Source organism: Chanodichthys erythropterus, chromosome 4 (genome assembly GCF_024489055.1).
Source record: "Chanodichthys erythropterus isolate Z2021 chromosome 4, ASM2448905v1, whole genome shotgun sequence".
NCBI classification, from domain to species: domain Eukaryota; kingdom Metazoa; phylum Chordata; class Actinopteri; order Cypriniformes; family Xenocyprididae; genus Chanodichthys; species Chanodichthys erythropterus.
The window spans coordinates 12,917,431-12,936,731 of record NC_090224.1 but is presented as its reverse complement, the minus strand read 5'-3'; the positions used below and the strand labels follow the sequence as shown (position 1 = coordinate 12,936,731).

General features: G+C 35.8%; 1 protein-coding gene across 1 annotated transcript; it reads right to left on the bottom strand.

The window, feature by feature from the left end:
* Positions 1-2,634: 2,634 nt before the first annotated feature.
* opn5 (opsin 5) lies at positions 2,635-13,998 on the bottom strand. Its single transcript, XM_067383131.1, has 6 exons — positions 13,875-13,998; positions 8,707-8,826; positions 5,635-5,805; positions 3,871-4,205; positions 3,565-3,791; positions 2,635-3,149 (listed from the first exon to the last, which is right to left on the bottom strand). Exons 1-6 carry the CDS (start codon positions 13,996-13,998, stop codon positions 3,086-3,088), a joined length of 1,041 nt encoding a protein of 346 aa, XP_067239232.1. The 3' UTR covers positions 2,635-3,085.
* Positions 13,999-19,301: the final 5,303 nt, after the last annotated feature.

The window sequence follows — 19,301 nt, the reverse complement described above, 5'->3', positions numbered from 1 at the left end:
ACATTACATTTTTACACTGATACAGAGAATACACAAATTAATTCATACAGTAAATGCAGCCAATAATTACTACTTTGTAAACTGTTAATTTTATGGCAGTTGTAAACTTAAAGCGTGGCTAAAAATTAAAATTCTTTAAACATTTACTCACCTTCATATCGTTCCAAACCTATACGACTTTGTGTCTTGAGGTTTAGAATTTCAAGAGGGTGAGTAAATAATGACATGATTTTTGGTTATATTGGCTTTAAGTTATATATAAAAAATTATAGTGTCAACACAATGAGAACATTTGATGAGCACGATATGCGAAATTCTAACCAATTTAATTTGGTTGACATGAAATAATCAATAGATGACATCCATTGTAGGTTTACAAGTAAAATGCGCAATCACCGTAGTAATAGAGTAACACTCCAGCCCATGGAAATGGAAAAAAAAAAAACTGTTTACCATATTGCTAATGATCTTTAGAGTAAAAATAATTTTCTGATGAGGTTAAAATAATATGGAAGAGAACAAAATGAATGAATTTTCTGCAGAATATATTTAGTTGTTTTATGTAATCAAAGTGCAGTCTTACTAATTTAACACAAAGACATCTGCAACAAAAATGCTGATATCCTCAGAGTCTGAATGAATGCGTTTTATCAGCTGACTAATGCAATGGCATTTTTAAGGTGAATGCATCAGAACAATAATAACGAAGTCCTAAAAGTAGTATAGAAGATATATGTACATATTGTGTCTCACGTTTGTGAAATTTGTTTGTCTTTGGTTAGTATCCCTCAGTCTGCCAGCTTGCCTTTCAGATCACCATTTAGATTTACAACACTTCAGCCGCCCCATTTTACATCAGTTCACTTGGCAAGGCATTTTCTGGTTGTTTCTAAGTGCTCTCTGGGACCATTAGTGAAAAGCATTTTCTTAGGTTTGATAAGTAAAGCAAAAAGTTATTTATAGCAGAATAGTGTATTCCTTCATTCAATGATGATTTCATCATTAAATGAAGGTAGGTTTTTGTTAGGTTTCATCAATCCTATTCATTGACAAGCCTGTCGGATATGATTAAGAATTATAGTGTACCCATTCTGCCTAAACAAAACATGATTGGTTTACCTTTGGTTTCATTACTTTTCACTTCAGGTTCAATGTGCTGATCGTTCATACCATATTCTGTACATTATTACATCATTCATCAAGCTGATTAAAGCATATGAAAAGGCATTCATTTCAAGTATAAATTTAAACAGACCGTGAGAGGTGTGCTATCATTGGAAAATGAAAGGTCGTTTAGTGTATTGTCTGGTGAGAGACAAGGTTGTTATTCTGGCTCCTGCGTGCTGTAAACTGCATTATGACAAGGACAACAGAAGGCAGGCAGTGAGCCATCCAGTGCATTCTCCACTTCCTGCAACTGGGGCATTGATTTGCAGGGGACGTCACCTTTCTGTCAGAAAGGCATCAAAGCATCAGAGAAAAGACGTGGGCATTATATCAAACCGCTGAAAAAAGGGATAAACTGCTGAGTGAAGTCCAACGCCATGAGGATCAGCTAGCAACAGATTGCAAGGATTTTAAGTACCTTTGGACCAGTTGTTAGAGACTCAGGAGATCATGGGGAATCTCTGGTCATTCATTCGGAACCTAACCCTGAACCCATGGAGATCCATTTGGAACTTTAAGCTTTTGTTGAGAACACCACAACGCCATTCATTCACGCCAAAGCTGAAGATAGTGTCTTTCATTCAAAAACATTTCTGTCTTCAGTTAGCCTACACACCAAATTGTGGTTTAAAGCATGTGTTGTTCCACCCAAGAAGAACAACACATGCTTTAAACCAGATTAAATCATCATTCTGCTAAATGTTTGGACTTACAAGAACTATTCAATTTTGTTTATTTGGTTTTTATTACTATAGTGATAATGTGTCTATTGTACAGTATAACCAAACATCCAGTTACAACAATCTGACTGGTTGCCATTCAGGGAAAATTGTGATCTCCATCAAAATAAGTGTAAATTATTCAATATATTCAATAATATTTAGCTTTTCATTGTGCCAGCTTTATGTTTTGAGTATTAACATGCTTCTTTCAGGGGGGGAAACAGCATTGTACAGTATATTTTTTATTCTAGGTCATCGGATAGCTAATTTTTATTTTATTTATTTTTGACATACTGTAAGCTAGTATTCTCAGTTATTTAAAAAGAAACATCTTACATTTTATAAACCCAGCTTACTTACAGCATTATTTTTTAGAACTTCCATTATTTTCCAACTTCCACAAAACAGCTAATATTTTTTGAAAGCTTGTATGCACACAATAATCAAGTTATCCTTACCAACTGCGCACTTTCTTCATTAACCTTTAAGAGTTCAGGGAATGTCTGCAGGCTGATAACATGCAAAAGGCTACTATATTAAATACATAAATTTAAAATGTCATTAAACATCAAATGAGTACAAAAAAAAGAAGACTGTAGACTGAAACTTTGGGAGACACCTTCAATGTAATGTCTAATATATAATCATTGCACATGGCCCAAAATGGTATTTTATAATAATGTAAAGAAATTCAATAGTCTCAATTAGTGCATCAGTGTCTATTCAATTTAATAAAAAATAACAATATAGATGCACTCATGTTGTGTATATTTATCTATATATCCTAGTTTTTCTGTGACTGTGACCATGCTGTTTCAATGAGATATGTTTACTTACTGTTCAAAAACTAAATGAGAAATGATAGACTGAACACAGAGTAGTATATTGGCATATTAGTGTTTAAGCAGGTTGTTTTAAACGTTGTGGTACTGTGAATGCTGGAATATAAAACAAACAAATAACCAAAATATATATATATATATATATATAAAAATACATCATATTTACCACTTCTTACCAATTCTTTTATACACAGAAAGAACAAATTAAAAGGAACTGTGTTTGCAGGGTTTGTGAAGTTGATGGCAGTAATATACAACAGCAAAGTTAGTCGGTGAATTGTTGATGTCTAAATTGCACAATAATAAATTGCCCGGTGTCCTGTCACAGGCCCATTGTGAGTTCCTGTCATTTGCTCATATCTCAATTGGAACTTCATTGGCTGGTCTCTTTTTCAGGGTGGCAGAGATGGAGTAGAACCTGGGAAAAACAAGACAGCTGCATTTAATAGTCTTCAGTCAATCAGTTGTTTTCCTGCAGAATATGCTAACCAGCTAAAACCTAACCACTTGAACAGCAAAACGCATGCGTCTCGACACATGTTTTAAAAGCATTTTTTAACTGACTTAAAAATAGGTGTCTTAACTCTAATGGAACAAGAGAGGCAGCAAGATGTAGCACAGCAGCAAAAAAAACATCCACCCACAGTGAGACACGCATTTGCATACTGCATTTGATCCATAATATGATGATATAGCGCAGAGGAAGAATTTGTGAGTATTTATAGACAATGTACCAAAGTATATAGTAAACGGAACACGTGTGTGTGCGTGTGTGTGAGAAAGAGAGATCAGAAGCCAGTTAATCCCTTATTCCTCCAGAAGGGTGCACATACCTTGAAGTCTTGTAATGTTTCTTTTTACTCCAAGAAGCACAGTTCTTCTTACAGTCAATGACTTGATATATGATTGGATTGTACATGGCAGAGGACTTGGCCAGCAAAGTTGGCACAACAGAGACTGGGATAGGCACTGAATCAGGATCTCCAAAAGCAGACACCACTGATACCACAGCATAAGGGATCCAAGCTATTAAAAACCCTGCGCAGATCAACATCGCCACCTGGAGAATGCAAACAGAACAGCATGAAATATGACATGGCATTTCCACATAGCATTTCCGATAAATGAAACACACAAACCTTAGTCAACTTCATCTCCAGGTTGTGCTTGTTCTTATTCTGTGTGTCGAAATGAGAGACCTCTTTGGCTGAGGATTTTACCTTGAAGATGATCATGACATAGGAGAAGACGATAATGCCGGTGGGGAGGATGAGGCAGAAGAAGAGCATGCACATAACAAAGCTCTGGCCTGACACAGAGGCCTGAGCCAGCCACCAGTCCAACGTGCAGGAGGTACCAAATGGCTCAGGTGCATAGTTGCCCCAGCCTACCACTGGCATGGTGGCCCAGAAGGCAGCATAGATCCACGTGAAAACCAAAGCGAGAAAGGCATGACGCCGTTTGAACCATGTACCTGATGGCCAAGTAAATTCATGTTAGTCAGAACGATGGTAGAACCAGAGACAGACAGACAATGATAGATAGATAGATAGATAGATAGATAGATAGATAGATAGATAGATAGATAGATAGATAGATAGATAGATAGATAGATAGATAGATAGATAGATAGATAGATAGATAGATAGATAGATAGAAAAAACAACAGACAGACAGACAGATAGATAGACGACAGAGAGAATGCCAGGTAGATGGATAGATAGACTCAGACAGACGGATAGATAGACAGACAGACAGATAAATAGACAAAACAATAGACACAGAACGACAGACAGCCAGATGACAGAACGACAGACGGATAGATAAAACGGCAGTCAGACAGATACAACAACAGACAGATGGATAGATAGAACAACAGAGATAATGCCAAGTAGATGGATAGACAGACAGACAGATGATAGATAGATAGACAAAACTACAGACACAGAACAACAGACAGAATGACAGACAGATGATAGAACGACAGACAGACGGATAGATAAAATGGCAGACAGATGGATAGATAGAATAACAGACAGACAGAACGCCAGACAGATGGATAGATAGAACGACAGAGAGAATGCCAAGTAGACGGATTGACAGACAGAAAGACAGACAGACAGATAGATAGATAGATAGATAGATAGATAGATAGATAGATAGATAGATAGATAGATAGATAGATAGATAGATAGATAGATAGATAGATAGATAGATAGACAAAACAACAGACACAGAATAACAGACTGATAGATAGAACGACAGAGAGAATTCCAGGTAGACGGATAGATAGACACAGACAGACAGATAGATAGACAAAACAATAGACACAGAACGACAGACAGCCAGATGGATAGATAAAACAACTGACAGAACGACAGACAGATGATAGAATGACAGACGGATAGATAAAATGGCAGACAGACAGATAGAACAACAGACAGATGGATAGATAGAATGACAGAGAGAATGCCAAATAGATAGATAGATAGACAGACAAAACAACAGACACAGAACGACAGACAGACAGACGGATAGATAGAACGACAGAGAGAATGCCAGGTAGACGGATAGATAGACACAGACAGACAGATAAATAGACAAAACAATAGACACAGAACGACAGACAGATGATAGAACGACAGACGGATAGATAAAACGGCAGACAGACAGAACAACAGAGAAAGAACGCCAGACAGATGGATAGATAGAACAACAGAGAGAATGCCAAGTAGACGGATTGACAGACAGACAGACAGACAGACAGATAGATAGATAGATAGATAGATAGATAGATAGATAGATAGATAGATAGATAGATAGATAGATAGATAGATAGATAGATAGATAGATAGATAGATAGATAGATAGATAGATAGATAGATAGATAGATTTTTAATTACCATATCTTAAATGACAGATTTTCAAGTAGCGGTCTAAGCTGACAATCGTCATGGTAATGAGACTTCCGCATCCAAAGAAAAATCCAGCCCACCCGTAGTAGCGGCAGCCCTGCCAGCCAAACAGCCAGCGATGGGCAAAACTAGACACTATGAAGAATGGCTTTCCAGAGACTGATGAAACAAATAAAAAGAACCGTGTGTCAAACAAGCCTTTAGATGAAAGAACATGTTTATTTTACAGTGAGCTCTCAGATGGCATTCCCAGAAATGTTCTCAGAAATTCAAAAGTAATGTTCTATTAATAAAGGATAAATAGAGAAAGAATAACCCAATGTTTTTTCTAGCATTCACATAACCAAGGAAAAAGCTTTTAAATCATTTAAAAAACTGGACATTTTGAATATTCTGAGAACATTCAGAAATAATTTTTTTATAACATAATGGGAATGTTAGCAAAACATCATTACAACATATTTTTTTGTTAGTACGGCTTTTATATGGAGAAACAGGAAACAACCCAAAACTCCCTGAGAATCGGCAATATCCATTTTAGAGGACTATGATCTTAAAGGATTAGTCCACTTTTAAATAAACTTTTCCTGATAATTTACTCACCCCCATGTCATCCAACATCTTCATGTCTTTCTTTCATCAGTCGAAAAGAAATGAAGGTTTTTGATGAAAACATTCCAGGATTATTCTCCTTATAGTGGACTTCAATGGCCTCCTGTATGTCCTACGCCTTTCCTATTCTACTTACGGAAAAAAACTAAACTGGCGGCGCGTTCTTTCAGTAAGTAGAATAGGAAAGGTGTAGGACATTGTTTTGAAGAATGCGGAAACCGGAAGTAGGTTCAAGGTGATATTTTGTGTTTATAAAGCATAAACAGTTGTATTTTTTTCGAAAATGATGATCGTTTCGCTAGATAAGACCCTTATTCCTTGTCTGGTATCATTTAAAGCCCTTTGAAGCTGCACTGAAACTGTAATTTTGACCTTCAACCGTTTGGAGGCCATTGAAGTCCACTATAAGGAGAATAATCCTGGAATGTTTTCATCAAAAACCTCCATTTCATTTCGACTGATGAAAGAAAGACATGAACATCTTGGATGACATGGGGGTGAGTAAATTATCAGGAAAAATTTATTTAAAAGTAGTGGACTAATCCTTTAACTAAACTTTGCATGCTAATACTAACAGAGGGCCAACAAAATGTCAGATCTACTAGAGATTCCTGAAAGCCTGTCTGCTAACTGCATATGAAACACTATGAATATTCATTGACTATGTTTATTCATATTCAATAATCATTCATGTTCACATGTAATTAGCATAAACAAAATGAAATCACTCCAAAAAGTCTTTTTTTTGTAATTAATTAATAGATTTTGATAACTGTTTATATTTAATAGTACCCAAAATGACCTAAAATAGATCTGTAGGGATGCAGATTCCCATTAAGACTCTCTGTAGGCCTATATGTGATCTACATATGAACAAACGCAGAGGAAGAGAAGCCAGAGGTGGAAAGCATACTCTGACCCCAAGTCTGCGTAAATGTGACGCACTAAAGCAGTCTGCCATGTGCATGACTCCTGATAAAACAAAAGCCTCATTATTTTGAAATACAGCGACGCCATCCTGGCTAACAGGCGACAAGACAGGAAAGGCAGAAAGGCAGTCTGATCCAAAGGCATTTTTGAAGGAACAAAATCGATTTGATCTCCTGATGGTACACTGAAAAGTGAAAAAAATTCAATGGATATGCTGAAATTACTGTAAACAGCTCAACTGACAAGGGTGATTCTCAAGCATTTAAAAATATAAATCATATTTGATAAATTCTCTTGTCCCTGATAAATCATATTTGATAAATTCTCCTGTCCCTGTTGTTCGACGTTAAATTGCTTTATTTCTGGCAGTAACTCAAAAATTACACACTCCACATTTAATTAACTGGAATGAACTTGAACGTGAGCTACATAGAAGGTCATTTGTTCTGTAAATCTCGGAAAGTGAGCTATTTCCGAACGTAAGATATAAAGATGATGATGATTTAACAGATTTTTATAAAATCTAATTAAATAAAAACTGGGCTGTTGGCAGCAGATAATTCTTTAAGATATGTAATAATTATCAAGGGTCTCAATGGTCACTGCTGTTCTGAGGCAGCCACACTAAACATGCACTAGGTGGGGCTAAAGTACAAGTGCGAATACAAATTTGTTGAAGGAGAGTAAATGTTTGCTGGAAATCTAAGAAATCACGAGTCCCAGTGAAATACCGCTACGCCCAGGTAGGCCTAAAATATTACTGATAAATCCTTGTTTAAGTTGGGGATTACTGTATACTGTCCTGAGAATAATTTTCCCTGCTAAAAATTAAACTAGCAATGCCAAAATCGTGAATTATTCGCTCTCTACAAGCATTTTTATGTCCCAGAGTTGATTTTTATTCAAACTAACAACTTTTTCTTGTTAAATGAAGGTCACATTAAACTCCCAGTCATCATTTTGTCCTTTCTAAATCATTTTTAATCATTGCATTTTGAAAACTATGATCTAAACAGAGTAATCATAATTGATTTACTGTACAAATTTATTGTGTGAAAATGATATTTTACACAAATTTCAATACATGTACTTGATTGTGTTCATGTTATGTGAGTGACTGAACACTAAAGTAAGAAAAAGATCACGTCCAAAGGAAGTTGAAGGAAAAGATAGTCTTTACAGTAGTCAATCAAGGCAGGAATTTGTTATTTAGTTAACTTTTTGTAACTTCAGGACTTGAAATCCTGTGTATGATTGATGCAAGTGCTTTTCAATGACAGCAAATAAATCAGCCAATCATAAATCGCTGAATAACATTGATTTACTGCCACATTGTTGACTCCAATCATAATGCTATACAAACCATATACTGAAAGCTGTATATTTTCAACACACAACCAAATAAAATCTTATATACAACCCTTTCAGATATATAATACATGATTTCAATTTTTGAAAAAGCACATCTGACAGACTAAGACATCATTAGCAGCATGATATCAAGACATTTAAACTCACCTGATATGCCAAAGTCGAATACAGCTAGATTCAGTGTCATGAATTCTGGCGGCTTTAACTTGGTCTTGCGTTTGGTGGTCGTGTATATGACATAACCATTTCCAGTGGCTGACAAGATACCTGTAAAAACATAAGACAAAATGTAATACTGCATGTTTGATCGGATGCTGTTTTTACCGCCAAGTTGTTTGAGGGTTGTGTATTTCTTGAAATACAAAGACAGCACAGTAAGACTCCTGCTGTAACATAGAGAACTAATAATAGTCAAAGGTTACTGTTTTTTCCATTTCTCAGGGAAAGGGTGAAAAAAGGTCAGCATAATGAAAGAGCAGTGTGACAATTACTATTTTTTTTTTTTTTCAAACAACACAATGATTCCACTCATGGTATTTTCTCCCTTTATGACCTGGATTATATGCTGCAAGTATGTGCCTTCTATTTTCATTAAACCAGAAAGGGCTTTGAAAGTGTCATAATATTGAATTCAATAAAACGTGAATTACTCCTAAATCTTGTGTGCAATTCATAATGTCCATGAACAGATCAGATTTCCAATACAGAGAATATTGTGTGCTCCACATAATTTCACATTTTGGCCTGTTATGTCAGCTGACTGATGCACCATATCAGAGAAGACAGTTTATTTCATGTGACTATTCAATGAACTCTTTCACTTTCCTCATATGATCATGAATCAATGTGAATGGATCACACACATTAATATTACTAACAGAAAACACTGTTTTTTGTACAGTTTGTGTTCTTAAACAGACAGTCCATCCATAAATGAAAACACTGTTGTTGCCCAAAAGTCGTCCACCAAATGTGAACTAAAAACTGAACGGAACATACTGTAACTGACATTTGTTGATTTGTATGTGTTTCGGACTAAATGTCCATGAAACACCTTCTGACTGTTCCCTTAACATGAGTGGAGGAGAACAGACTGTGTGAAATACAGTGAACTATTGATTCAGTCTTTTGATTGAAACACACATCTTTCAGGTCAAATGAGACACAGTGTCACAATAAAAGAGGGATGCAACATCCTTTTGAGCATCTCCTTGACACCATGGTCACTGATGGAGAACTGTGGAATAAATAATATTTATTGTTTTATGTGTTTTAAAAGCGTATTGCACAAAAGACAGACATGGAGTTGGCAAAACCTGAATTATTTAAAAAAAAAATAAAACACTATGCAGATTGGACATAGCTAACATTCTCTTGGAGAGGTAATGTCAGTGTTATAAAAAATTAAAAACTGGCCAAAATGTTTATTCAGGTTTGGAGGGAAATTTGTAAAAAGAGGAAAAAAAAAAAAAAAAAAACTAGACTCAATAATGCATTTGCAATTCATAAAGGCAAAATGCAAAAATTAGTTCAGCAAAAATGGTAACACTTTACAATAAGGTCTCATTTGTTAACATGAACTAACAATGAGCAATACATTTGTTAAAGTATTTATTAATCTTTGTTAATGTTAGTTAATAAAAGTTAGTTCACAGTGCATTAACTAATGTTAACAAATACAACATTTGATTTTAATAATGTATTAACTAAGATTAATAAATGCTGAAATATTGTTAATTCTTAGTTCATGTTAACTAAAGATGAAACCTTATTGTAAAGTGTTACCGGTTTTGAATCAAAAGTCCAAAATAATATGTTGCCTTTTACATTTTTTGCTGTTTTATGATTTGTATTTTCCTGAAAACCCTATGACAATGTGCCTGCTTGGAATATGTCAAAATGCTTTTAATAAACTAAAACTCTATTTTTTTTTCTGCTGCAATAATGGTGCAAATGTTTAATAGATTTTTTCTGGTAACCAATACTTCTATATGTGCCTACAGAGAAACTGACCTCAAAAGCATTCAGGAGTGCCACAGTATCCCCAATATATATTTGTTCTAAACTGCACTAGACGACACCACTCAACACAAACTCCCCTACATGACAGACAGAGGATGACATTTCAATGACACCATGAGTGGATTGAACATGTCATCCTCAGTGACAACAGCAAGGCAATACGGTATCTGTCAGGTTTTAACAAATAAAAGGGAAAACAGGTTTTTACGCAAGTCATTTTTTGGTTCTTGCTTATAAATTGAACATGTTTAGTCTTCTGCATCATTAACATTTCATTTAGAAGGAGTTAAATACATGGAGGCAAATGAAACATTCATAACCAGGGCTGTTGCTAGAGGGTAGAAAGGTGGTAATGATTCTTAGGGTCCCCAGCTGTCAACCAAGGGGGATCCACGACAACAACCTCCACCAGGACCCCGGATACCCTAGCTACGGCCCTGATCATAACACTTCGGTTACGTTCACACTGTCAGTCCAAATCAGAATAAAAGAAGTATGCATATTTGGAGCCCTGTCCTCTGAGCTCGGTATTTTGGCTCGAACCCAGAGTACTCCCCCTGTATTTCTGGTTAGGAAAGTAACTAGGTGAGAGTGAGGGGACAGGGTGGTGGAGGGATGCTGAAAACTGTTGAGAAACATATATATATATATATAGGTGTCCACTCAAGCAGCTGATTAGGTAGACATGTTGATTGCTGATTGCAGACTGCTGGTTGGAATGACATGATTATTAGTTAAATCATTGAACATGTTACCCCTGAACTATAATAAAACATGATTTGACACGAAAATGTAGTAATTTCACCATAAATGCATATAATTTAAACTCTACTGTTTCAGTCAACACATGGCTTTTTGCCCATAGTAAAACTACACCTTAACATTTTGTCAACTGTAAGTTTTAATTTAAAATATTTGTGATTTTAACATGTATATGTTTAAATGTTTTGTCACTTGCTTGAGCAACATAATTACAATCTTATTACAATATTACGATCTTTAAGTAATTCATTGAATAGGCTTAGGTTGTTTAAATTTAGTGCATTTAAACATGAATATGTCTATGAAATATTGTATAACTGTACTGTGTACAAACAGAAAAAAATCATTTTCAGTAGCAAATTCTGGATTTTAAATAAAAATAATGAACAAATGTAGTGTTTGTGGTATACAGTCACGGATAAGTTGCGCACTGCAAACGCATCATATGTGAAAGCACATGAGCCCATGATGCTTCTGCACCGCTTAAAACAGAAAATGTGTGAACTTGGCGTGAGGCAGCGGCAGAAACATAGGAGGCTTGTATGTGCGGCTTTATTCCGTGCTGTCGTCTCCGTCGGTTTCAGAACATATCTCCGTTATTTTGTCATTTTCTGCTCATCCAGCACTTTGCAACAACACAACTTTGTTTCTGCAGCGACTTTCAGCATGTTTCCTATAACAACGTCTGATGTTTATGTTTTACGTGGCATGGAAAAATTCACATAAATCACTCGAAATGCAATCAGAGCAGTCAGATTGAAACAGATTTCCACAAATGCGATTTGAATAGGATTTTAAACCACATGTGAACGTAGTTTGAAATGGACTGGCACATTTTATGTGATTTTTTTTTTGCCGTTCGCACTTGCTAAATCTGATTGGATTTCAATCGGATATGCACAAAAATCATATTTGGGCTGACAGCCTGAACGAGGCTCTAGTAACCTTAAGTGAAATAGCTCTATCATGTGCTTATATATTTTATATGTACATATAGGCTACTATTGTTAATCAGTACAAAACATTCTCAGGTCAAACACTAGACATATGCTTTGAATATTGATAGTCTCAGAGCACATTAAAGGGTTAGTTCACCCAAAAATGAAAATAATGTCATTTATAACTCGCCCTCATGCGGTTCCACACCGGTAAGACCTTCGTTAATCTTCAGAATGCAGATTACAGTATTTTTGATTAAATATGATGGCACAGTGAGGCCTGCATAGCCATCCATGACATTTTCTAATATTGTATATTTTTGGTGCACCAAAACAACAATATAACGACTTATATAGTGATGGCCGATTTCAAAACACTGCTTCATTAAGCTTTTAGAACGTTATGAATCAGCATGTCGAATCATGATTCGGATCGCGTGCCAAACTGCTGAAATCACGTGACTTTGGCGCTCTGAACTGCTGATTCGACACACTGATTCATAACGCTCCAAAGCTTAATGAAGCAGTGTTTTGAAATCGGCCATCACTATAGTAGTCGTTATTTTGGTTTTTTTTGGCGCACCAAAAATATTCTCATGGCTTTATAATATTAATATTGAACCACTGTACTCACATGAACTGATTTAAATTAATTTTTAGTACATTAATGCATCTTGAGAAAGGAAATGTCATTGCTGGCTATAAAGGCCTCACTAAGCCAACAGATTTCAACAAAAATATCTTAATTTGTGTTCTGAAGATGAATGAAGGTCTTACGGGTGTGGAACGACATGAGGGGGAGTATGACATTATTTTCATTTTTGGGTGAACTAACCCTTTAACACACCACAAACAAATAAAAAAATATGATATGGTAATATATGGAGTTTTAAATAAAAAGGCATTTTTAAAAAAACATATTATCAGTGAAATAAATATGTATGCTAGGTGTGGATTCTTCCAATACACTGGACTTGCTGGACAACAATGAGGCAATAATGAATATTTGAGAGCCAAAGGTGCAAAAACTTAAAGGTTCTTATTAAATTATGCAATAATGAGAAAGAAAAAATGTCTGGGTTTCTCTGTGAATGGTCAAATGAAATCCATCAATTCATAAAGCAGAATCTTTTCTTTTTGGCAACAGTGCACACATATTTATAAAAACAGGCTCCATGTTCAGTTATGTTACAGTCTTTGTGCATCATTCATAATCAACCATCAGGGTTTGGACCATTGCTTTAAAGATTATTAAGTCAGTGTGTCCACTCCCAAGACTGTTCATTAGCTATGTGTAGCCTTTACAACGCATATGTTCAGGCAAGATTAAGTCAGTAAATCTGATTGTAAAATCTCATTCTCAGACATTATTGTCATTATCATATCTTGTTATTTGAAGACAAAAGTCAAGGTCAAAAAGTGAAACTTCTTCAAATAAACAAGAAATAAGTACAATCATACCCTCTAAAAATCCCAGACATTCTGCTATAACCTAATTTAAAAATTTGAATTCATCACTGATCATATCAATCACAATTCACATGATGCTTGCAAAAAAACTCTTCCACATGAACATCCGCATTGTACACTTACCAATGATGAGGATGTAGAACGCCGCCACTATGTCTGCCTCCTTGGACAGCTTGGAGGCAAAGGGATCCCCTAGAAGAAGGTAATGCGGGACGTAGCCCGAGGGGATGGAGGTGTCATTCTCCATTAGGGCCTTACTGAGGAGTGTGATTAATTTCCTGCAGAATAATAAAAAAAAAAAATATTCAAATTAAAAGCTTAAACAGAGTCTTTGAACTCAGTTTGTGACATAAGCTCGAGGGCAGCCATCTCCAACAGCTTTACGGTTCAAAAACCTCCTGCCAATGTTCTGACTCTCCAAGTTAATCTCTAAAAAACCCTGTCATCTCTTATCGGCTACTGGACGTGAAGACACTCCCTTCATATCAGAAATCAATACATTGAGTCATAGCGCACTCCCATGCAAAATGTTCTTGTGTAAGGAAAAGAATGAAAGACAACGGAGCATGAAGATTCAAATTAATCACATAAATGATTATCTTTGACAAATTGGATGCCTTTGAGACAGTGGTGAAATAATGGCATAGAAATAAGACATGACTCAGACCTGCTAGCATGTCATTTTGTCAGCAGGTCCTCAGCAGGAACTAGAGCCATTTCCAAGGGTTAACGACAGGTCCTCTAACAATCTGCAATTTAGCGCCACATCAGACACGTCTCACTACCATAGATGAGTTCTACATACATTTATAGAGATATTATTGGGCAATGCTATAACTGATGCCTGTCCAAATGATTACCTTTAACAATTTAGCGAAAGCTTCTCTTTCCATATTTCAAGTCATTTAATTGGACATAGTTCTGGGATAAATAAGAGTTTTTGTGTGTGTGATCCATCTGTCCTACTTACACTTACTACTTCTACTACTACTTACTACTTACTTATTTTCAAAATGTTTTCACTGTAAATCACGTCAGAATGTAGAAACAGCAAGTGTTTTCTTCACAGAACAAAAGAAACACTGCAGAAATCAAGAAAGCCAGATTGATCTGGATGGTGGAGGGTGACCATAATTGTCCAGCAAAAGATGTAATTTTACAGATATATTATTTGGTTTGGCATTTAGAGGTTTTACTTTTATTACTTTTATTTAGACTACTAAAGACTGCTTCAGGGCTGTCCTTCCCAGGTGAAAAAAATGTACATTTCTATAATATACTTAAAGTGCTATATTTTCGTGCACTAATTTTTGTACTTAATATACTAAAAATTCTTCTTTAGTACTTCTTAAGATCATTTTAAGAACATCTATGTGTACTCAACTGTGCTTTTTTGAGGCAACTAAAATGTGCTTTTATATACTATCTCTGTATTTAAAAAATTTATTTAGATACCACTTATACATTTGAACCCATAGTGTACTACAAGTGGTAACTAAATTTATTTTTTAAATACAGAGATAGTATATTAAAAGCATATTTTAGTTCATATTTCATGCTGTCTCAAAATAGCAGTTAAGTACACTTAGATGTTCTTAAGAATTTTTAGTATATTAAGTACAAAAATAGTGAGCGAAAATAGAGCACTTTAAGTACATTATAGAAGTTTTCACCTTTTTCACCTGGGTTGAGATGTTGAATTTTTTAAAATTTTATTTAACATTGTAAAAATCTTAATTTTGGAAATAAATCAAAGACAAGTGTCAGAACACTTACATTTTGTTCAAAAGGGAGTTTTGAAGATGTAAAGTACATCTGGTTTCTGATGTAACCTCGGTTCCCTTTCATCATTGAAAAATCTGCTACGTCAAGATTTATACAATCGCTTTTGTGGAGAAGGCATTTCCCACCAGGCATTTTAGAACAGATTACTAGTACAAGTGACATAACAAACAATAACTGCTTCCCAGTGCAGTAAACATGCACTTGATTTTGTAGCCTTGTCACATATTATTGAGTCTAGTACTTGCCTCCAATATATAGATTGTTTTCCAAAAGGGTGAAATCACATCAAAAGAATGCTATTACTTGACAGAGTGGCAAATAATACCTGTCAAAGCCTTCAAACCTTTATACAGCTGAAGACAATGAATCACTAATCTAAATCCAATTGAAAACGAGCTCAAAAGGACACAGTAAAGAACTGAGTTCCTATCAACACACTGTTAGTCACTTTAACGCTTCTAGTGGATTTATGGATAACAAACAGTAGGCTCAACTTAATGAGCATTCACTATACTCTCTGGTGACGCAGCTTTTGAAATCATCTCCCGGGAGATCAGAGATGATGCTGCATCCTGCCACTTCAGAATTGTGAAAATGTGTGAGTTACTAAACCATGAATCTCCTCCCCCAGATAGGTTTTATGAAACAATGACATTTCTTAAAACAGACTTAAGTTCTAAGAGATATATCTTGATGCGTGCAATAATCATTTCAAAGCTGCAGTTAGTTTTTGAGATCCATTCATAAAAAAAGAGTCCATTGTGCAATGAGGAGCCTCTTAGACCTCTTAACAAGAGAAGTGTGACTTGCTATAAAAGCAGAGAAGGATAACCATTCCTTTGTTGCAGGAATCAGAGTGTTTTGGTATAGTGCACATCTGACTGATGTAATGGCTAGTCTGGCTGCACGTCAAACGTTTAATGCTTTTGTCAAAGTTGAAATAGAGAACATTTCAAGAACATTGAGACATTGTTAACAGATGATGTTCATTGATTTAATAACAATGTATTTCTGCTAAATCTATTTCAAACAGATTGTAATGCAATGTATTGTACTGACATCTTTAATCAGAGTGTCTGGGGATCCATCTATTACCAAACCAAAGCTGTCAGTCATCCAATCAGTTTTGTATTATTCTCCTTCAGTAATAAACATGCACTATTTATTGGCCAGTTCAGCTGAAATTACAACGAAGAATACTGTTATTAAACATGGAATTGTAGAGGAGACTATGAGCTAATTTAAAAATAATAATAATAATTTTAAAAAATCAAACCATTATTAAAGTTTAAACAACAATGCTAAGGATTCATGTGCAACTTTTGACAATTTTTAGGCATTTTGTGTCACAACATTATTTAGTCCTCACACAAAATCAGTTAAACATGTGCACGCAATACAATAACAAACGCCACTAATGAAATTGTGCAACTAATGTTTACTGAAAAACAAACGCTTACCTTGCTATGGCTCTTTAACCATCCCGAGGGATTTGAGCACTTTTCTCCAGTCTGGAAATTATCTTAAAATTGAGTTGGCAACTTCTCCATAATCCACGTTTGTTAACCACACTTTACTGTGCCGGTGATGTTTCCGTCTGTTATTAAACGCTTCAGTTGAGGGGCTGTCGGTCGGGCTTCTTCTGCGCTCGCGCTCTCTCTCTCTCTCTCTCTCTCCCTCCCTCCCTCTGATGATGATGATGATTATTTCAGCACGGTCTTCCAGAGTGCTTTTAAACTTAACGAGCGATAATTTACAAGAATAGCCCTCAGATTATTAAGATATAGAGTGACTGGTCAATGTGTGGCGGCTCAGAAATCCATACAATTCTTCACTATTGGCTGTGTAGCCGAAGATTCGGTAAAGCTCCGCCCTCTTTATGTGATAGATCTGTCAATCAAGCAATCATGTGGTAATAACACATGTAGATAAATCATATGGATGAATTAAAATAATGACATTGGATTAAAATAGTGTAACTTGTTACAAGTAATTGGGTAGTTTTTTTATCAAATTAAATATTAAATATATATTAAAAAAAAATATATATATATATAGCTATATATATATATATATATATATATATATATATATATATATATATATATATATATATATATATATATATATATATATATATAAACAACTTTGAAAGTTTGAGTTCACTTATCATTGTAAATAAATTGTACTTGCCACAGTGTTTTGAGTGAAATTATTATTTTAAGGAAACATCTACATAGAGGACATAAGGAAACATCACTAGATTTTGAGAATACACACTTGAACAAAAACACCTGAATATCTCTGCTAGTTAGAAACAGCAAAAAACCAGCATGATAAATACACTTACATTTTTAACAGCAAAAGCAACCATTTGTAACACATAATGTAGCGCACAAACTATAGAAAACATAGTTGTTTAATAGCAAAATATACCACAGTTTATTTTTAATGCTATAGCCACAACCTAAACACAAGCTCCAATGGTAACCTGCAAACTCCAACAACAGAAACTCATCTAACCCCAACACAACAGAATAATAAACCTTAACAAGTCTCCTAACATTTTCACTTTTCTCAAAATAGCCTAAATGAAACAATTCTGACATTTACTCTACCAGTTCAGTCTCATGGAAACATGTTGGCAACTGGAAATCCCCTGCCCAATTTTAGGCCTGGACAGAAATGAAATTGCATTTTGTAGCAAGTGGTTTAAGTTAAACCAACAAGAAATAATTTTAATGTAAATCAAACATTCTTTAATTTTAAAGTCATGACAAACCCATATGCACCTTTTTGAGTAAACTAAATTCAGCAAAAAGGAAACGTCTCGGGTTACAGATGTAACCCTGGTTCCCTGAGTAAGGGAACGAGACGCTACGTCAATGACGTGATGGGAACCCTCTGTATTTTGTGTTCGTGAAGCACCTCTGTATCTAACCAATGAGATAACGTGACGTCAGAGGCGGGTGACATCACGGACCAGGAAGCTATAAAGCATATCCAGAAACAGAGAACGCTAGCTTCTGGAATAGTCTGAAGCAAACGCTCACAGGTATGCTGGGGGGACGGCGACGTGACGTAGCGTCTCGTTCCCTTACTCAGGGAACCAGGGTTACATCTTTAACCCGAGACGTTCCCTTTCGTGGGAACTATCGACGCTACGTCAATGACGTGATGGGAACGCTATCCCAACTACGCCGTATCTCCAGGTACCTGTCTATTGTCTTGTAGAGCTACAGCACCTGGAGCAGAGACTACATCTAGGTTATAAAACCTTATAAACGTATGCTGGGAAGACCATCCAGCTGCATTGCAAATATTATTCAGTGATACACCAGAGACTAACGCTTTGGAAGCGGCCATCCCCCTAGTGGAGTGAGCACGGACAAAGAGTGGACACGCATGTCCAGCTGCTTTATATGCCAGTGAGATAGCCTCGACTACCCACTTGCTCATTCTCTGCTTGGACGCAGAGGCCCCTTTTAGAGGATCCGTAACAAACAAATAACTGATCAGTTTTACGCCACAGGGCAGCTCTGTGGACATAAGCATCCAATGCCCTAACTGGACATAGCAGATTCCGTTTTCCTGATCCATATTTTCGAATGGAGGAGGACAGTAGGCCTGGAGTACGATAGGACCTGATATATTAGTAGGGACCTTAGGCACGTAGCCAGGTCGAGTATGCAGAAACGCTTTAACCATGCCAGGGGCAAATTCCAGACATGAAGGAGCCACTGAAAGTGCTTGTAAATCTCCTAT